The sequence below is a fragment of the Somniosus microcephalus genome, chromosome 19 (assembly GCF_052327205.1).
Source record: "Somniosus microcephalus isolate GS21.2 chromosome 19, FLI_Smic_1.0, whole genome shotgun sequence".
NCBI classification, from domain to species: Eukaryota; Metazoa; Chordata; class Chondrichthyes; order Squaliformes; family Somniosidae; genus Somniosus; species Somniosus microcephalus.
Window position 1 is genome coordinate 13,176,395 of NC_141005.1, and position 21,952 is coordinate 13,198,346.

General features: G+C 42.8%; 1 protein-coding gene and 1 long non-coding RNA gene across 2 annotated transcripts in view; one reads left to right on the top strand and one right to left on the bottom strand.

Moving 5' to 3' along the window:
- The window catches only part of gnb1l (guanine nucleotide binding protein (G protein), beta polypeptide 1-like), a 43,878-nt gene extending 36,185 nt beyond the window's left edge, over nt 1-7,693 (top strand). The window contains exons 6-8 of the mRNA XM_086011997.1: nt 674-772; nt 3,124-3,339; nt 4,314-7,693. Coding sequence (XP_085868123.1) covers nt 674-772; nt 3,124-3,339; nt 4,314-4,580 — 582 coding nt within the window. The 3' untranslated portion in view covers nt 4,581-7,693. The remainder of the gene's footprint in view (nt 1-673; nt 773-3,123; nt 3,340-4,313) is intronic.
- LOC147103558 (uncharacterized) lies at nt 21-18,575 on the bottom strand. The gene is made up of 2 exons (XR_015081792.1): nt 18,193-18,575; nt 21-2,061 (listed from the first exon to the last, which is right to left on the bottom strand). It is a non-coding gene; the product is annotated as an uncharacterized LOC147103558 (long non-coding RNA).
- Nucleotides 18,576-21,952: the final 3,377 nt, after the last annotated feature.

The following is a 21,952-nucleotide window of genomic DNA, read 5'->3' on the forward strand; positions in this document are numbered from 1 at the left end:
GCACCATACATGTAGCAATATAAGTATAAAATGTAAGGTTTCATTTTAATGTTAAGGGAGTTTTGCAACGAGGTTAATTTGCTTTGTGTGCATATCTATTATATGCACTTACACTACAAGATTATACATGACAGCTTGAAGGGAATAGTCAAACAGTGATTAATTAAAACATACAGAGTGAAAGCACTGTTTCTGCTAGGTTGTATTGTTGGGTTGCCAGACTAGCAGCTTTTCATTTTGGATTGCTACTTTCCCAATTGTTATACTTACAATAAACTTTTGTGATTTGCACCCTGTTATTAGGCGTCAATTATTATGTCTGCCACCTTTAACGGAACGTTTCTGGTTGCCATTTCTTTTTTAAAGAAAAAATAAATTGCCATCAGGTATCCTATCTGCAGCTTTTGGAGCAGTGTACAAAAGTAGTGTGATTGTTTACATTCGGAAAACAATGAAGGTATTGAAGCAGGCACAATAATTTGGATGGAGACAAACTGTTTCTTGATTAGTAACAATGCAGTTTTGCTTTTTAAAGAGATAATGTGGGCCAGCTTTGCGCTTTCATAATTATCCCCATATTATTGCCCATGGCTTTCTATGTAGGGTGCAACAAGTGTAGGCCTGGAATAGTGCTGAATTAATGGTGTTTGGTATTTTTTCTTCTAAAACATAGGTGAAGATTATAGATCTACCTAACAAGACGCCAGTCTGGACCCTAAAGCCGCCAGCAGATGCTAAACTGGGCATGCCCATGTGTCTGAAACTGTGGCAGGTAATACACACCTAATGTGTTGCGGAAACCTGAACACTGACTCATTTTGCCTTGAGCATGTGATTCATGTTTTGATCAGGTGCTCTTTTTGTTTTCTGTTTAGCTTGTCTCCGATTCATCTAGAAAACTATAATTTTCCAAGAACGCAGATGCACTTAGTGTTGTAGACAGTTGAACAGCAGGCACTGTTTATTTCGTGCGTGCATGTGTGTGACTGTGTGTGGTGGGGGCTGGGATTTTGGCCGAGAAGCTTGGCACTTTGTCAATGTCACGAACAGGAAATGATAATATTGGCTTAAGACTATTTTGGGATTAACAAGGCACTCCTTCAAAAAGATGTTTAATTACAAAGCTACTGGTTATGTACCCTCTGTGTTAATGTGAAATAAGTTTCAATATTTCAATGAAGACTGGTGCAATTTTGGACAGTCATGGCCACACTGTAGTTTGTGTGGCAGTGTGCATTATTGGCATATATGGGCATGCCAACATTGGAACCAAGTAAATATTTTATTTCTGAACTTACCCAACTTAACTATGTCATAGTTGACAGTAATGTTTTTGTAAGTCTTTGCTAATATTCACAATAATTACAACTTGACAGGGAAAAGTTACCAAAATGGTGACACATAAAAACATACATAGAAACACAGGAGTAGGCCATTCAGCCCCTTGAGCCCGCTCCGCCATTCAATGAGATCTTGGCTGATCATCCAAATTCAGTACCCTGTCCCTGCCTTCTCTCCATATCTCTTGATCCCTTTAGCCTTAAGAAATATATCTAACTCCTTCTTAAATATATTTAATGAATTGGCCTCCACTGCCTTCTTTGGTAGAGAATTCCACAGGTTCACCACTCTCTGGGTGAAGAAATTCCTCCTCATCTCTGTCCTAAATGGCTTACTCCTTATCCTTAGACTGTGACCCCTGGTTCTGGACTCCCCCGCCATCGGGAACATCCTTCCTGTGTCTAGTCCTGTTAGAATTTTATAATTCTGCCGATGTCCGGCATTGGCTTGCCTTTCAATGTATCTTTCTGTATTTGGATCATTGAAGTGTCCATCAGACCTGCAGCAGGAGAAAGGGGAGTTGTTGCACATCTCATTTAGCTTTTTTCAAAGCAGTGTCCACTGGGGTTTGATGAAGTGTTGCTGACAGTCTCTGATGCAGCCTTTAACGTTTTTCCATCCATCCCAAATGGTTTGCGTGTCTTTTGGACGGGTCTTAATGCTCCACACCTGTTGTGACGGATTCTTCTTTGCCATGGCGTGACCTTTGGTAACACTTATCTGTGAAAAATATGCACTTTAGCAAGCAACTTATTTTTACTTCTTTAATATTTTTATTGGTGTCCAACATTTAGATGCACTTAGGGGGTTGCAAACTTGGCTGTGAATAATTGTCTATTGTTTTTATAGAATCAATTCCTGTCTTGTATACCCAATACAATCTAAATCATCCATATTGTACTGAAATTTAACAAATAACAGCAAAACATAAATAATTTATGTTTTCTCAACAGAATCTTGATTTTTGACCTGTACAGGGAAGCATTATAGAAGGGGGCAGCTGGAATGGGCAAGGTTAAAGGACAAAGGGCAAAAAAAAAAATAGTAGTAGTATAAACAGACTGGAGATAGCAGAGATGAAGAAAGAAACAAAATACATCAGAAGAAAGATAGGAATTAGAAAAAAAAAAGTAGAAAGAAAAAAGGTGAGGAACAGAAAGGAGGGGGAAAATAAAAATAAATTTTAAAACTGTTATACAGCATGGACCTTTCATGATTAACTCCTGCTGTAGTAACACTATATATGGTATATTATCAAAAAATAATATATTTATATTTATGTTGCAATTTCTTTTAAATCTGTGGTCCGATAAGAAACAAGGAGCATGTATTTGTGGCGTGATTATATTTCAAAACAGTCTGAATGCCTTTACGTTGACACTGATAAGGCTTTGATTCCATATATGAGGAAATCAGTTAATCTACAGATACTAAACACATGCAACATAGTCCTGTTGATGCTGGAGAAAAAAGCCTCTTCACGTACTGAAGCTGGTGTTAACCAGAATGTAGGAACAGGAGTAGGCCATTCAGCCCCTCGAGCCTGTTCCAACACATTGAAAACCCTGCAGCGATTTTCTGGGTGAGATTTTATTCTCCACCTTGACTTTTTCTGTAACAACACTGGGAGAACTGTAAGTTGTCTGTTTTTTAAGTATACATTTTTACTGCTATCAGAATGGGTTGTATGAGGTCTGAATCTCTGCTGTAAATTGGATAGCAGTAAAGGTCTGAATTTGTCATGGCACGTTACATGCTGCATTACTGTCCCTTTCTGACTAGCCTCGTTCCTGTTCTCGGCCTTTGTTATTGGTTGGATACGAGGATGGATCCGTGACCCTCTGGGACCTATCGGAAAAGAAAATGTTGAGCCGTCTCGCCTGCCACAAAGAACCAATCATGTGTCTTGACTTTGACCCCGAGAAGGTCAAGGGTATCTCCGGCTCTTCAGGAAAGGTTCTCAGCTCTTGGGGTCTTGACAAGCAACAGAACCTTAAGGTCAGCAACAATGACCTGTGTGTCATTTATTCAGCGTTGCACCAACAGTCTGATATGCTGAAAAAATATTTAGTCATGAAGAGGAGTTGTTGCAGAGCCCAAGCTAATTAATCATGTACCAGTTACAATACATGGGCCCAGAGTATGTTGACTGGATTGTCAATCTAGCAGATACTGAAATTTTAACGATTTTTATGTTCTGTGTTTTAGAAAGTCAATACTGCTGAGTTGTCGTAACAGTAAATGTTGATTTTTAGGTTTGGCAAATTATCCTCGTATAACCTTGTTTGTTCCACTCTGTCCTTCATGCCAAAAAAAACACACACAATTTAATTGCAGGCTATGGCTGCTGATGATTCAATAGAAAGCCGAAGTTGAGGAGTGACTCTTCTATGTACAATAGCTAGCATTTTGTATCTTGGCCTGTGTTCATCTGCCCATTCTCTTTAACAAAACAAACTGCAGAACACAAAACCAAAAAGATGTTTCATATCTGCTGCATTATTCATCACGATTGAAAACTGTTGCTATATTAAGATGTCCACGTGCTTACAGTTAAATATTAAATCTAAAAGCTTTTTTTAATGTTGCATTTTCCAAGATATGGCTGTATTCAATCATGCTGTAATTCATTTTATTTCCCCGAGGTAAAAATGTTCTGGCTAAATTGTTATTGTCTGTTCATTGTACTTAAGTGAACAATCGTTCTAAAATTGGAGTCATAACTGTAGTTATAGTGTAGCTGAAATCCACATATTTATAACCAAATCCTGCAGAAAATATTATTTTAGTTATTACTCTATATTATACATATCAAGTTTTAGAAAGGTACTACAATTAAACTTTCTTTAAAAGGCTGGCATAAAAATAGCTTAGTGTCTTAAAGCTGGAACAAAGTGGAAACCACTGGGGAGAAAGTAGATGTTGAATATTTTACAAAAAATGTAATTATTATTTCCAACTTAATTCCTTAGCTGCAGGAAACAGTGGCACTAGTAAATGCTGGGATAGCTCATGCCTGCATTCGCCAAGACAAGAAGATACTTGCCACAGCTGGTTGGGATCATCGAGTCCGTGTCTTTGGCTGGAAGAAGCTGAAACCCCTGGCAGTTCTGCTGTACCACACAGCCAGCGTCCACTGCGTGACCTTCTCAGACCATGCTGTTTTAAGTGAAAGATTTATGGCTGCCGGATCTAAAGACCAGCGCATAAGCTTATGGTCTCTCTACAACGAGGCATGAAGGAGTTAATTTAAAACGGAAGCATCATCCATATTCTCACTAAGCTGAAGACTGTGTGAGCAATATTGTTTGATTGGTGATGGATGATGTAAGTCAGTCTCATGGTGCGCATTTCGTACTGTGATTCTATTATGGTTGTAACTGTGTTATGTCCTTTATGGACTGTTTCTTACTGAATCGATATTTAAAGAAAAAAGAACGAACTTGCATTTATATAGTGGTTATCACCAACGCCCCCTGTAAGCTGCGCTACCTTCTGCACGGCCCACTCAAATTTTTGCGCATGCGCGGTATCTACAATGGAAAAGCCGGTGTCCGGCCTGCGCGGGACATTTCAGATGACCACGCAGCATAACGGGAACATTGGTTATCACATCCTCATGACATCCCAAAGCACTTTACAGCCAATGAATTACTTTTGACGTGTAATCACTGTTTTGCAGGCAAATGCAGCCAAATGGCCTATTCCTGCTCCTATCTTCTATGTTTCTAATTTGCGCACAACAAAGTCCCACAAACACCAATGAGGTGAGCGACCAGTTAATCCATGATTTTTGGTGGAGGGGTAAATGTTGGCTTGAAAATCAGGAGAACTCCCAGCACTACTTCGAATAGCGCCATGGGATTTAAAACAAAAATTTAAATCAGAAATAACCGCATGAAACCATTGGCGGCTGTGCCTTCTGTTGCCTAGGCCCTAAGCTCTGGAATTCCCTCCCTAAACCTCTCCGCCTCTCTACCTCTCCTTCCCCCTTTAAGAGGCTCCTTAAAACCTACTTCTTTGACCAAGCTTTTGGTCACCTGCCCTAATTTATCCTTATGTGGATCGGTGTCAAATTCGTTGTCTTAAAATACTCCTGTGCAGCACCTTGGGACGTTTTACTACGTTAAAGGCGCTATATAAATACACGTTGTTGTAGCACGTTGCAAACAGAAGCATTGCCACCGAGTGCCACAACTCTAAATTCTACAGCAACTTGTTGGCACGAGGCAAATTAAAAAATCAATTTAACTCTAATACCTTATGAGACTTCATTGCGTTTAACACAATGTTTCCTGCGTAAAGGAGACAGAAGTCGTGTTGATTTTTTAAACATAAACCCATAAAGAGTTAGTCTAAAAGTCTTTGTTTTGAAAGTATGTTTTAAAAAAAAAAAAAAATCATATTTGCAATGACCCTCCATGCAACTACAGGTATTTACACTCTCCATTTTGTTCAGCAAGCAAAGAATTGGACAATGAGGTGACATCAGCCAAGCAGATCCTTTTGGATTGTGGCCACTAATATTGACGTGACTGAGATCAGTCTCTTCAGAGATTGAACATAGGCCGTCGTTTTATTTTAGTCTCTTTTAAAATAAAAATATGGTCTAACCCCTGCTTTCAATCTGAAGTCCTTACTCATTTCCCGTTACTTCTTGGGCTAGCCATTAACAACTTAACATAATATAATTAATGCTAGTAAACCATGTATTTCTCTAACTGCTTGGCATTTGAATCAGCTCCCACCCTTTTATTATTTGCACAGTTTATTCCAGTTTGGTCACCAGCAACAATTCACAGTCCTAACTGATCTGGCAGATTCTGCTTCCGGATCAGACTTTTCCTGTACAATACAGATTTTGTTTTTTGCCTGTATTTTTCCTGTAATTCTTTGATTTCTTGCTTGTGTTCTAATCTATTTCCCTATACACACACACACAAAAGGGTAAAATGCACCGAGAGGAATATAGGAACAGCAAAACGGTATTTTGAGCCAAGGTTCTATTAGAAACATTGGAATAGTCAAGGACAAGGAAAGTCGCTCTAGTATCCCAGCTCCCTCAGCATAGCATCCAATTCTTTACCTGAAGTTCCTTTTGATATAGAATCGCACAGCACAGAAGGAGGCCATGTGGCCCATTGTACCTATGTCGGCTCTTTGAAAGCGCTATCCAAATAATTCCACTCCCCTGCTCTTTCCTCGTAGCCCTGCGCATTTTTCCTTTTCAAGTATTTATCCAATTCCCCTTTGAAAGTTACTATTGAATCTGCTTCCACTGCCCTGTCAGGCAGCGTGTCCCAGATCATCATAACTCACTGTGTTTAAAAAGAAAAATTCTCATCTCCCCTCTGGATTTTTCTGCCAGTTATCTTAAATCTGTGTCCTCCTGCCAGTGGAAACAGTTTCTCCCTATTTTCTCTATCAAAACCCCTCATAATTTTGATTACCTCTATTAAGTGTCCCTTTAACCTTTTTTGCTCTAAGGAGAGCAATGTGATCTAAGTTTGTTGTTCGCCAGCTTATACTTATGATCTCTGGTCCTAATATGCTGTTTCATTTTAAAGTAACATTTGGGAATTGTCTTAATTAAACGATTTAAGATTTTATATATTGAGTGGGGTTCCCCCGACTTCACTTCCTTTTTGAATATTTACTTTGAATCACAGAATCACAGAAACCCCACAGTGCAGATAGAGGCCATTTCGGCCCATCGAGCCTGCACCGACACATATCCCACCCGATCCCCGTAACCCCTACACCAACACATATCCCACCCTATCCCCCGTAACCCCACGTATTTAATCCCCCTAACACTAAGGGTCAATTTATCATAGCCAATCAACCTAACCCGCACATCTTTGGACTTGGTCTTGGCTCTTGCTGTGTTCCTGGATCTGTGATCCATAAAATGGGCCTTGGGTTGTGATATTCTTTTGTCCATTCCTGACTTTGGCATTTACTCTTGCTTTTTTTGTTGCGCCTTGGTGGTGCATGCATGTGCGATTGAAACGTTTCCCTGACTTCCCTTATCCCGTGCTCTGGACCAGCTAACGGCCAATGCGACAGGAGATCTATGTGCATTTAAAGATGCCATCAATGGAATGGCATTTGCAATGCAAAAATAATGTTTCTTTTATAATGTATTAAATAAAAAGCTAATTGAGTATTTCAGACCTGATGAAGCATAGCTACTGCCACCATTTTGAATACAGGTGACTGCTGGCACAATGTAACACCTGGAGGAGATTGTTCCTGTATCTATATTTTGGTCATATTTTACGAAAAGCCAAATTTATAGAATGCACCACTTTGTCTGCTAAGCATACAATATTAAAAATACATAATCTGACGGGCATTTTATTGTTTCACTGCTTTATGCTGTTTATCTGACAACTCTTAACCCCCAATACAGGAATGTCAAAGGGATAACAAGAACAACAACTTGTATTTATATAGCGCCTTTAATATAGTAAAACATCCCAAGGCGCGTCACAGGAGTGATTATCAAACAAAATTTGACACCGAGCCACATAAGGAGATATTAGGGATGGGCTTGGTCAACGAGGTAGGTTTTAAGGAGCGTCTTAAAGGAGGAAAGAGAGGTAGCGAGGCGGAGAGGTTTAGGGAGGGAATTCCTAGGGCCTAGGCAACAGAAGGCATGGCCACCAATGGTTGAGCGATTATTATCAGGGATGCTCAAGAGGGCAGAATTAGAGGAGCGCAGATATCTCTGGGGGGTTGTGGGGCTGAAGGAGATTACGGAGATAGGGAGGGGTGAGGCCATGGAGGGATTTGAAAACAAGGATGAGAATTTTGAAATCGGACTGTGATAGAGACTGATCCTCAATTAGTTGCAGGGGAGATTGCTTAAAGCTGTAGTGACCTGTCCTTGCCACAGTTATTTTTTTTGATGTGCAGGTAGGAACTAAGGAAGTCCTGCTTTTGTGAAGATATTGAAGTGTTTGTGGTGAAGGTGAGTTGTTAATATTTGAATATAGTTTTCTTTATTAAAGGGACGGGAATACAATGGTGGAGTAATAAAGCAAGGATGGTGTTTGTACAGTTTAGGCATTGACCCATGACCTTATGGTTTTTTTTTGTCAGTCATAAAGGGAAATGTTCAGCAGTTTAGAACTGAGATATACTGCTCAAGTTCCTGAAGCTGACCGCAGCTGTGCAAACCAATGAATGTTGCAAAGAAGACCCAATGTTTTTGTGACAGACAAGTGCACAAAACCTTTGATTACAAAACCCCCAAGTAGTGAAAACAGTTGGTACTAGCAGTCTGCAGTTACAGATGGGGTAGTACATTATTAACCCTTCCAGCACCATGGACATCTTTATTTGTCTATTGGGTTTAGGGATCCACTGAGGGACATGCTTGTTTGGCAATCCTCAGTTGGACTTGTAACAGTTGATACGACTGGTGGGTTTTCCACTTCCTGGGCTTTCTCATTGCTGAAATACTCATGTTTAAAGCTGGCCGTAAGACAATGAACATCCAATATTCTAAACTTATTCCAACTTCCAAAAATTGTCAGTAGGAAATTGGAAAGTGAGGGTCAGGAAATGTTTTTAAAGTTTCTGCTAAGGGGAAAGTGTTAGCGTTAATAGAGTCAGCAGTCTTAAAAGAAAAAAAGAAAGACTTGCATTTATATAAGCACTTTTTCCAATACCTCAGGACATCCCAGAGTGCTTTACAGTCAATTAAATACTGTTTTTGCACTACTGTCATGTAGGAGTGCAATGTAATGTCTTAGTGGGTAAAATCACTGCTTGGTGTTGTACTGAATCCTGCAAATAGAAAGATCCCAGGTTTAGTTCCAAGTCTGGGACTAATCTCAGCCAGTGTGGCCTTTGGGATGGTACAAATAGTCTCAGTGCCCCAGTGCTAGGGAGGAGGAAACCGTCTGCCAGGTTCCCTCTCATGATTGGCATCCAGTTAACCTTGCAGGAAAAGCATGTGCTGGTGTCCAGTGACAAGAGGATCAGGACAACTTTGCTACCCTTCATGGTGGAATGGCCTGCTAACTTTCACCTTCTAGGCTTACACATTGAGTGGTAACTTGACCACACTACTGGGGGAAGGCCAGGAGCCAAAGAACTGTACCTCAGCATGAGTCAGCAACTTCTGGAGAGGAAGGGAGAGACGAGGCAAGTTACATGAAGTCAAAAAAAAATCAAAAATTTAAAGAATGTGGTAAACTTAGTGTGAACGGTACTTTCAAAGCTTTAACTCCGACTTAAAACGTTAGTTTTATTTTTTAAAACTGGCAGACTGTGTAACCCAATCTATGCACCTCCCTCATCCAGAGAATGGGGTATCTTTCGCCACTGTGCAGTCAGTTTCTGCATGGTGCCAAACGGACAGCTATTGTCACAGTATTGGGGGCTTTTCCTGGACGTTTGTGAACAGTCTGCTCCCAACAGATCGTATATAGCTTGCCTGCTTTATTGGATTGGGCTGCAGCAATCTCCAGGTGTGTGCAGTACCAACAACTAACCCAATTTTGTTTTGATTTTTTGAAAACAACTTCAAAGAAAGGACTTGCGCATAAATTGTCTGCCCAGTTTCCCACATTACAACAGTGACTACACTTCAAAGGTACTTAATTGGCTGTAAAGCGCCTTTCACGACCTCATGAGTGACCTGCTGAGTGTTTCCAGCACTTTCTGTTGTTATTTCACGACCTCATGATGTCCCAAAGTGCTTCACAGCCAATGAAGTACCTTTGAAGTGTAGTCACTGTTGTAATGTGGGAAACTGGGCAGACAATTTGTGCACAGCAAGCTCCCGCAAACAGCCCTGAGATAAATGACCAGATAATCTGTTTTAGGTGTTGGTTGAGGGATAAATATTGGCCGGAACACCAGGGAGAACTCCCCTGCTCTTCTTTGAATAGTGCCATGGGATCTTTTACATTTACCTGAGAGGGCAGACGGGGCCTCGGTTTAACGTCTCATCCGAAAGACAGCATCTCCGACAGTGCAGCACTCCCTCAGTACTGTAGTAGCGGAAGTAACCAAGTGCCATTCCATTTGTGTCTCTGATCTTGTGATGGTGCAATTCTGCCCAGGTGCCCTGGAGGCAATTGCCAACAACACGCAGGTCCCATTCAAGTTATTTCTGCAGCGATGATGCCACAGCCCAAGGAGCGGCACTTCAAAAAGCTGTAGATTAGACCCTATCTACACAAGCCTTGTGACTTCCTAAGGTTTTAGCTGTCAATAATTTGGTGACATATTGCATTTTCTGCATAGTCGGGAATAACTTTGTTCTATGTCCAATTTCTTAATTGTAGTCACGATACATTTTACAAATTGTTTTGGGCATTATGTTGGTTTCATATGAGCTGTGAAAACTAACCAGTGCCATTTATAGACTGGTACATTTAACTAGGAGCGGGGAATCGCACGAAAATAACTAAAACAGATGAGATATTGATCCATTTGTTTTGTTTTGAACCTGCCTGGCCCACATTGCTGAATGTTATTTTCTACAGAACTGCCATCAAAGGAATTTAGCGCGGTTTCATTACCGCTTTAGTTTGAATGTGTACAGTTTTGGTCGCCCCATCTGCGGAAGGATGTTCTTGCCATGGAAAGAGTGCAGCGGCGATTCACCAGGCTGATACCTGGAATGGCAGGAATGACCTACGAGGAGAGATTGAATAGTTTGGGCTTGTACTCACTGGAGTTTAGAAGATTGAGAGGGGATCTCATCGAAACATATAAAATTATGGCAGGCCTGGACAGGCTGAATTCAGAGAGAATGTTTCCAATGGCAGGGGAGCACAGAACCAGGGGCCACAGTCTAAAAATAGCGGGCAAATCATTTAAAACAGAGATGAGGAAGAATTTCTTCACTCAAAGAGTGGTGAGCCTGTGGAATTCCCTGCCACAGAGGGCTGTGAAGGCTAATTCAATAAATATTTTCAAGAGAGAATTGGATATATTTCTGAAGGCTAAGGGGATTAAGGGTTACGGAGAAAAGGCGGGGACGGGGTACTGAACTGGTAAGATCAGCTAAGATCTCAGACGAAGATCAGCCATGATCTCATTGAATGGCGGAGCAGGCTCGAAGGGCCGAATGGCCTACTCCTGTTCCTATCTCTATGTTTCTATGAATGCCGCATCCTAACATTGAGCAATGAATAAAGATGACTGATTTATTGATGAAATTGTAAGAGGAGATCTTCCTTGAAACCTTCAGTGGACCCGTACTCTCATCGTCGGCAGCTGGGTTTTTTAGAACATAAATATAGGAGCAGGAATAGGCTATAAGGCCCCTCGAGCCTGCTCCGCCATTCAGTAAGATCATGGCTGGTCTTCGATCTCAACTCTACTTTCCTGCCCTCTCCCCATGTCCCTTGATTCCCCCAGAGTCCAAAAATCTATCGATCTCAGCCTTGAATATACTCAATGATTCAGCATTCACAGCCCTTTGGGGTAGAGAATTCCAAAGATTCACATCCCTCCGAGTGAAGAAATTCCTCCTCCTCATCTCAGTCTTCATTGGCTGATCCCTTATCCTGAGACTGTGCCCCCTAGTTTTAGACTTTCGAGCCAGGGGGAAACAACCTCTCAGCATCTACCCTGTCAATCCCCCTCAGAATCTTTTATGTTTCAATTAGATCACCTCTCATTCTTCTAAACTCCAGAGAGTAGAAATCCAATCTACTCAATCTCTCCTCCGTAGGGCAACCCTCTCATCCCAGGAATCAGTCTAGTGAACCTTTGTTGCACCGCCTCCAAGGCAAGTATGTCCTTTATAGATGTTTTATACAAGATGATATGATTGTACATTGAAGAGTGATCATCAATCAATCTAGCCAACAGCTTTTTCTTGAAAGAAGTATGCATTAACGGGAAGCATTTGAAAATAATATTTCATAGTGACCAATAAAACAATTGACTGAACTTACTAATAACCCATTTCTAGGGGGAGGACTATGAGGCGTGTTAATTTATTCATAGGATGTGGGCGATGCTGGCAAAGCCAGCATTTATTGCCCATCCCTAATTGCCCTAGAGAAGGAGGTGGTGAGTCACCTTATACAACTGAGTGGCTTGTGAGGCCATTTTAGAGGGGCAGTTCAGAGTCTAGAGTCACATATAGGCCAGACTGGGTAAGGACAGCAGATTTCCTTCCCTAAAGGGGCATTATCAGAAAAATCAAATCAACTTTTATTGTCATTGTTAGTGCACAAGTGCAGTACAACGAAATGTAGGCTTGCGGCTCCCGAGAGTGTACATTTAGATTAAGACATTTAAACATTCAACATACATTTGGCTTGTAATACATTAACATAAACATAACCATAATAAAGTGCATTGGCAGATGTGCAGGCTTTAGAGTTTATTTGTGGAGTTCAGTAGGATGACAGCCCTGGGAAAGAAGCTGTTCCTAAATCTGGTCATACGGGTACGAATGCATCTGTAGCGTCTCCCAGATGGCAGGAGGGCGAACAGACTGTGGCTGGGGTGGGTAGGGTCTTTGATGATGGACCGTGACCTCCGTAGACAGCGTTTCTGGTATATGTGCTCTATGGTCGGTAGCCGGGTGCCGGTAATTGGGCAGTTTTGACTACCCGCTGCAGGGCTGATTAATGAATCAGATGAGTTTTTACAACACTCCAGTAGTTTCATGGTCACCATTATTGATATTAGCTTTTTATTCCAGATTTATTTATTAACTGAATTTAAATTCCCCAGCTGCCATGGTGGTGATTTGAATTCATGTCCCTGGATCCTTAGTCGAAGCCTCTAGATTACTAGTCCAGTGACATAACCACTATGCTACTGTACCGGATGTTGCTAGTTGTATGGGCCGCAGTTGAAATACCTGTCTGACAGATTGTGACTCTGACAAATGATTGATAGTGAGTAACACTGGCTTATTTTACACACCTGTATTTGTATTAAACGGTTACCTAGCACCCGCCAGCACAACAATCCACAATTGGAATCCGGTCTGCAAAGTGCAAAGAGCTCCTGAAATGGGAGCAAATCGATTAACCATTTCAACACAAAAGCAAAATACTGCGGCGGCTGGAAATCTGAAATAAAAAACAGAAAATGTTGGAAACACTCAGCAGGTCAGGCAGCATCCGTGGAGAGAGAAACAGAACTCTGTGTTTATCTCTCGTTTCTCTCTCCACAGAGGCTGCCTGACCTGCTGGGTATTTCCAGCATTTTCGATTAACCATTTAATCTCCCCGGGCAATCTGCCTTTGTGTTTCAGAATGGTGCTGTAGCTGAAACTCCGTGCGGTCTTTAAATTCGCCGACGGTGTATTGTAGGAGAGGGAGCAGCCAAATAAAGATTCCACAACCTTACCGCCTCACTTCACCTTTATCGGCTTGTTCACGGTAAGTATGCCTCAGTCAGGACTTGCAACTTTTCAAGTAGTATCGCGTCATTGGATCAGCCGACAGACACCGGGATCGAAAGTGGATATGTGTTGGGTAAACCGATCGTGGATTTCCTGTGTGTGGTTTGCTCGGGTTGTACAGGGGGGCCAGATTGAGAATGCGAGCTGTCCGCCTGGGAATGGGGCAAGTGGCGATAATGCTCGAATGGACATATTTAACCAGACAGCTTGTGGTGTTGCAAATCACTTATGACTGAAGAGAGGCAGGAAATCACAATCCTACCCCCTCTCCCCCTCTCTCCCATTGCACTTAAATCTCGTGTGTGTGTGTGTGTGTCTTGGCAAGCGAGGTCCTACCCATTCTGATCAGTCTCTTGTGCAGCAGGTGAAATAAAAATATCTCCGTCTGACGATATTGTGCAACTGTTTCGGGGTTCATATCGCCACACTATATAAGCGGCTCTTCCGGCAATGCCTTGAGTAGATTTTAAATATTTAAAAAAAAATGAAAGACTTGCATTTCTATAGCGCCTTTCACAACCCTCAGGACGTCCCAAGGTGCTTTACAGCCAATGGAGTACTTTTGAAGTGTGATTGTAATGTATTCTCCCTCATTTAAATAGAAACTTTGTCTGTCGGTGGTTTGTTAGCCCGTAAAAAAACCCGCTTCCTGGAGATGCTATGTTGGACCCTGAGTCCTGTTTGCAGTGGTCAGGGAACAGCCCGCACTGCAATACTGATCTTGAGTGGAGACAATTTAATGCACATTTCCAGCTCCTGCAGTGTTTTGCTTTTTGCCCCACCCGAGTTCCTTTCTTTTTCTTAAAGGGACGATTGTTTTATGCCCAGGGAGAAGTGCACAGGAGCTGGAGTCAGATCCGGAGCCCTGCAATTCGGCGCAACCTTGGATCCCCCATAAATAAATCAATAGACTCAGCCAGATTTCTGATCTGCGGCAAATCCGAAATTGCTGTCAGGAAAATCACTGCTACTCTGGCCCAGTGGGTAGCACTCTCGACTCTGAGCGAGAAGGTTGGTGCAAATCCCATTCCAGAGACTGGAGCACTGACACTCCCAGTGCAGTACTGAGGGGGTGCTGAACTGTCGGAGGTGCCGTCTTTCGGATGAGACGTTAAACTGAGACCCCATCTGCCCCCTCAGGTGGATGTAAAAGATCCCATGGCACTACAGGAAACTTTCGATTTACCGGCACCTAAATAACCGGAAATCTCGGTTAACCGGCAAAATTCAGGAGTAGGTTCAGGTAAGTTTTACTTCATATTGTACTTGCCTTCCTCGATCTGTTGCCGTGCAAGGGTGTGGCTGCAGCTGTTGCTAAGCTACAGAGACACTTGGAACTTGTGGCCATTGTTCTGAACCTGTTGCTAAGCAACAGGGTTTGTTGCTTTATACGGAGCTCTCAGCTCTCCATATCTTTTACTATAGCTTTCGGTTATCCGGAATTTTTGATGAACCGGCACCACGTCAGTCCCGTCGGTGCCAGATAAAAAAAAGTTTCCTGTATTTCAAAAAAGAGCAGGAGGAGTTCTCCCCGGTGACCTGGTCAATGTTTATCCCTCAACCAACATCACTAAAACAGATGATCTGGCCATTATCACATTGCCATGTGTTTTTTTTTTAATTCGTTCATGGGCTGTGGGCATTGATTGTCCATCCCTAATTGTCCTTAGAGAAGGTAGTGGTGAGTCACCTTCTTAAACTACAGAGGGCAGTTAAGAGTCAACATATAGGCCAGACCACATGAGGCAGATTTCCTTCCCTAAAGGACATTATGACAATCCAGTAGTTTCATAGTCACCATTACTGACACTAGATTTTTTAATTCCAGATTTATTTAATTAACTGAATTTAAATGCCCCAGCTGTGGTGGGATTGTGAACTATGTGACATCTAGGCCTCTGGATTACTAGCCCAGTAACATAACCACTATGCTACCACCAACGCTGCCTCCGCAAGATCCTGCAAATCCATTGGCAGGATAGGCACAACAATGTTGGTGTTCTTGCTCAGGCCAACATCCCCAGCATCAAAGCTTTGACCACGCTCGATCAGCTCCGATGGACGGGTCACATTGTCCACATGCCCGATACGAGACTCCCAAAACAAGCACTCTACTCAGAGCTCTGGCACGGCAAGCGAGCCCCAGGTGGGCAGAGGAAACACTTTAAGGACACCCTCAAAGCCTCCTTGAAAAAGTGTAACATCCCCACCGACACCTGGGAATTCCTGGCCCAAGACCACAGAAAGTGGAGGAGAAGCATCCGGGAAGGCGCCAAACACCTCGAGTCTCTTCGCCGGGAACAAGCAGAAGCCAAGCGCAGGCAGCGCAAGGACCGCACGTCAACCCAAGCACCCCACCCACCCGTCCCTTCAACCACCGTCTGCCCCACCTCTGACAGAGACTGTAGGTCCCGCATTGGACTCATCAGTCACCTGAGAACTCATTTTTAATGTGGCAGCAAGTCATCCTCGATTCCGAGGGACTGCCTAAGAGAAGAGATTTATGCTACCATACTCCACGTTTCCGACATTACAACAGTGACTCCACTACAAGGTACTTCATTGCCTGTAAAGCACTTTGGGACCTCCTGAGGTGCTATATAAATGCAGGACTTTCTTTAGCAGTGTGGGGCATAGCCAATTTTGTAACATTTACTCTGAATATTCAAAGGTGGTTACACTGTATATCAAACAAAACAGAGCTATTGTTTAAACATTGCATCCTTTTAATGTTATACATTTCAATGCCGTAAATGTATGCTTGTCCGTGAACTCTAAGGAGAGGGAGGCCCACCACCACCACCTCAGAGCAACTAGGGATGTGCAATAAATGCTGGCCTTGCCAGCGACGCCATATCCCGGCTATTTTAAAGTAGTTAAATTGTGTTCTGCAACTACAACATGCATTTATATAACACCTTTAATTTAGTGAAACATCCCAGGGCACTTCACAGGAGCGTTATCAAACAAAATTTGACACCGAGCCACATAAAGAGATATTAGGACAGCTAACCAAAAGCTTGGTCAAAGAGGTAGGTTTTAAGGAGCACCTTAAAGGAGGAAAGAGAGATGGAGTGGTTTATGCAGGGAATTCCAGAGCTAAGGGCCTAAGCAGCTGAAAGCACAGTCCCCAATGGTGGAATGATTAAAATCGGGGATGCGCAAGAGGCCAGAATTGGAGGAGTGCAGCGATCTCGAAGGCTTGTACAGCTGGAGGAAGCTACAGAGATAGGGAGGGGCAAGGCCATGGAAGGATTTGAAAACAAGGATGCAAATTTTAAAATTGAGGTGTTGCCAGACAGGGAGATAATGTAGATCAGTGAGCACAGAGGCGATGGGTGAACGGGACTTGGTGCGAGTTAGGATACGGGCAGCAGAGTTCAAGTCTATGTCGGGTGGATGATGGGAGGCCGGCCAGGGGACCATTGGAATAGCCAAGTCTAGAGGTAACAAAGGCATGGATCGGTGAGGGTTTCAGCAGCAGATGGGCTGAAGGAGGGGCTGAGTCGGGCGATGTTATGGAGGTGGAAGTAGGCGGTCTTGTTGATGCCATGGATATGTGGCCTGTATGCAGACTGGTGATATTCTATTTGAGCTGTCTGAACAGGTGCCAGGTTACTGGAATGGACATGGCCACCCATCCCACTGGAGCACAGACTCCTAATACAGTGTACACTTTTACACAAGCCAAATACTTCCCCTTTCCTGTGGCATGATAGCTCGTTCTGCTGCATGTATTTCGTTTGAATGGGTAGTTTATCGTTCCCTCCCCATTCTCTGTGCTGCTCCATCTACCTCTTCCAACTCTCAATATTGGATATGGTAGAATTAGATATCTAGTTGAACAGGAGAAATTTGCAGGGCAAGGGAGAAAGAGGTGGAGTGGGACTAATTGGAGAACTCTTTTAAAGAGCCGGCATAGACACGATGGGCCGAATGGGCTCCTTCTGTGCTATCAAATGCTATGATTTTTATTGCTGAAACAGTCCGCACTCTACACTGAAAGTGAAACAGATGTTGAAGTTTTGCATTAAAACATCTGGTCCACTAATTATTACTGAATAGAACATTGTGGAGAAACCATGCGGAAAATAGGAGTCTGTCCATCTATCTATCTATCGAATATATCTATTTTAAAATGTGGGAATAGATCCCGCATAGAAGCATGCGAATATAATATAAATAAATCAGAATATCAACACGGTTTGTATAATAAATATGAATTAGACGGACAGTAAATAATTCAGAATATGTTGATACACTTCTTAATAGTGGCCATGTTGTTATTCTATTACTGGCCAGTAGAAAGACTTGCATTGATGCACCGCATCATGTCCCTCAGACACGTCTCCGAGCGCTTTGCACGCAGTGGATTACTTTGAAGTGTAGCAATTGTTATGGACGCAAATCGCAGACGAGTGATATTGCAGGAGTGGTTATTTTTCAGCACTGACCTTTCCTCCCAGGTGAATATCACTGGGATGCCTGGTATCCGTGGTTGTCCTGTTGACTTGCATGTTTTCAGCCATATGTCTGTCTTTTTTTTCCCGCTTGCATCTGTTGTACAGTAACTAGCAGCATACAGGAAAGGAAATGAAATCAAAGGCGCGACTTGTGGGCTTCAAAATAAAAAAAAGTTCGGAGCGGCCCAGTCGTGGAAAAATCATAAAGTTACCCCGCTCTGCCGTGCCGACCTTGAGAGTCTCTGACAGCTTCCCATCACTGACTCAGACCTCTGCAATAGAACAGGCGTTTAATGGGGTTTCCGTCTATTCTGTGATAAATCGAATCCTTGTAATATTGCAAACAGATGTGGGCAGAGATTTACGAAAACATAATGAGCAAGGAAGTGCTGAGAATCATTTGAGGTAAATTGGGAAGTCAATAAAGGGAAACGAGGATAGAAAAGGCAATTCTTTGAAGCTTGACTGACAGCGTCCAGTCCCAGGTGTGTGTCAACAATGATTTATTGTTTTAAATGGAATGATGATGATGGATTGCACATTTTGGGCTGTGTTTGCACTACTTGGTGTGAAAGGGTTTAGTTTTGGGCACCCTTCTGGTGTAACTGCACTTGACCCGATGCCAGGATGGGAGAAACTTGCTCCACTTTGCTCCCAGTTTACACTCCCAAGTTTAGTGTTGTTGCACAGGAGTTTCTGCGCTGCACCAATGCTAAACTTGCTAAGCTTGTTAAACTTGTGCGAGTGTAAATGTATTATTACATTGCATAGAATGTACAGGACAGAAACAGGCCACCCCACACCAGCCTCCTCCCACCCTACTTCATCTCACCTCATCAGCATATCCTTGATTCCCTTCTCCCTCCTGTATTTATCTAGCTTCTCCTTAAATGTATCCATACTATTCTCCTCAGCTCCTTGTGGCAGCAAGTTCCACAATCTAACCCCTTCCTAGTGTCAGCTGTGGCTCAATGGGTAGCACCCTTGCCTCTGTGTCAGGAAGGTTGAGGGTTCAAATCTCCTCACTTCCAAGATACTGGAGCATAAAAATCTAGGCTGACACTCCAGTGCAGTACTGAGGGAGTGTTGCACTGTTGGAGGTGCCGACTTTTGGATGAGACAATAAACCAAGGCCCCGTCTGCTCTCAGGTGGATGTAAAAGATCCCATGGCACTATTTCAAAGAAGAGCAAGGGAGTTATCCCCGGTGTCCTGGCCAATATTTATCCCTCAATCAACAAAAAACAAAGATTATCTGGTCATTATCCCATTGCTGTTTGTGGGAGCTTGCTGTGTGCAAATTGGCTGTCGCATTTCCTACATTACAACAGTGACTCCACTTCGTAAGCACTTCATTGGCTGTAAAGTGCTTTGGGACGTCCTGAGGTTGTGAAAGACGCTGTATAAAATGCCAAGTCTTTCTTTTCTTTCTTGGGTAATGAAGTTTCTCCTGAATCCCTTATTGGATTTATTAGTGACTATCTCATATTTATGAACCCCTAGCTTTCCACTACGTTTTCTCTACATTTTCTCTACGTCTTCTCTACATTTTCTCTATGTCTAAACTATCAAACCCCTTCATCATTTCCTATTAGGAAGACTGTAGCCTTCTCTTTTCCAGTGAAAAAAGCCCCAGCCTGTTAGTCTATCCCGATAGCTCTCGCCTCTCAGTTCTGGTATAATTCTTGGAAATCTTTTTTTTGCACCTTCTCCAGTGCCTCTATATCCTTTTTGTAATATGGAGACCAGAACTGTGTCCAATCTCTGTGTTCTGATTTAGGATTGATCCGCTAGTAACAGCAGTAAAGAAAAACAGCTCCTTCCATTTATAGAATGTGCCATTAATATTAATTAATTCTTGACCAAGAGTCAATTTTTTTGACTGCTTCAACTCAAACAGAAACCCCCCTGCTCCTTCCCATTAATCTTCTTAGCAACCACTGCCAGTTAATTCCTACAGGTTGCTCCTGTTTGTAAATTACAGCAACTATACATTGGAAAGAAAGGAAAGATGGGGGCACCGAATGCACGTTCAACAAGGCAGATTTTTAAAAAAGAGACAAGAGAGCTGCTGCAATGCCATGTGGGGTTGAGGCAGCGTTCTAAAGAGCAGGGGCCTAGTGACTGGAAGATTGGCTGCCAGTGGTGGAACAGAGGGAGTGAGGGATTGGCAGTAAACCTGAGCTGGAGGAATGGAAGTTTCAAGCTGAGATGCATGGTTCGAGCAGACTGTCCAAGTGTTTGTGTTTTGTGGGCTGCATATCATGGAGCCCGGTGAGCCACATATAAAACTTAAGTGAATATTCCCATTGACTTAAATACATCTCAAGCTGTCAGACACTAATAGGTCTGGGTGCTTGGATTTAGGATTGATCCACTAGTAAAGAACAGCTCCTGCTACTTCCAGTCCCATGAAATTCCCACAGGACAAACCAGTGCGTTTTAAAAAAATACAAGCACAAATAGAACTGAGCTGCTTGTGAGCCACGTAGGGCCATACTCTGGACAAACCTGAGAGCCAGAAAGATCTTGTAGATCTGGTGGACCAGACTGTAAAGGATATTTGAAAATAAGGACTAGGAGCTTGAAGTTGATATGCTGGGGGAAATGAGCCTGGGGAACTTGGCAAGGACATGGCTGGTGTACATGGGGGTTTGTGTGAGAAAGGACTTGGACTTCAGAATCTTGGTTAACTGGAGTCCGTGAAGGGTGAAGAAGGGGAGACTGGCGAGAACCACTTTTGAGTACTCAGTTCTATAAGCGATGAAGGCATAGCTTAGGATTTCAGCAATGGTGGGGGTGCGACAGAGGCATAAGTGGCCATGTCCTAGAGGTGGGGCAGGATGGTACGGTCAGGGTAGTGCTGAGGTTGTGCACCACCTTGCTTAGCCTGAGGAGGTAAATAGAGCTGGAACCAGAGGCACATAGCTACTGAAGGGCACTAAGAAGTATGGCTTTGGTTATGCTGATGGCAATTTCAGCTCATCCAAGATTCAAAGCCGGAAAGCCAATAGGATATTAGAACAATTAGTCTTGGAGTCAGTGGTGGTGCAGAAATAGAGTTCAGTGTGATCAGCATGCATGTGAATGCTAACCCCATTCTTGTGGATGACGGTTGCTGAGGAGTAGCATGTAGATGATAAATAAGATAAATATTGGCTAGGACACCAGGGATATCTTCCCTGCTCTTCTGAGAAATTGTGCCATGGAATCCTTTACGTCCACCTTAGAAAGCAGACAGGGCCTCAATCTAACCTCTTATCCAAAAGACGGCACCTCTGACAGTGCAGCTCTCCCTCAGCACTGCGCTGGAGGGTCAGCCTAGATTTTTGTGCTGTGGTGTGGGACTTGAACCCACAACCTTGTGACTCAAAGGCAAGAGTGCTACTCACTGTAAAGAAAGCCAATTAAAGGAACTCAACTGGAGGATTTGCCTGTTTAAATCTTTCTGTTCAAAGTTGCTGTGTTACTTGGGCTAACTTTAAAAATGCACTGTTGCTGCTTGCTCCATAAATGATTATCTGTGACTAAACCCGATTTGGTGATTTAGTCTTTTTTTATTCGTTTGTGGGATGTGGGCATCGCTGGCAAGGCCAGCATTATTGCCCATCCCTAATTGCCCTCGAGAAGACGGTGGTGAGCCGCCTTCTTGAACCGCTGCAGTCCGTGTGGTGAAGGTACCCCCACAGTACCCCCATATATAAAATATATGAATGTATATTTATACACTCAGAGATATATCTGTTTATACA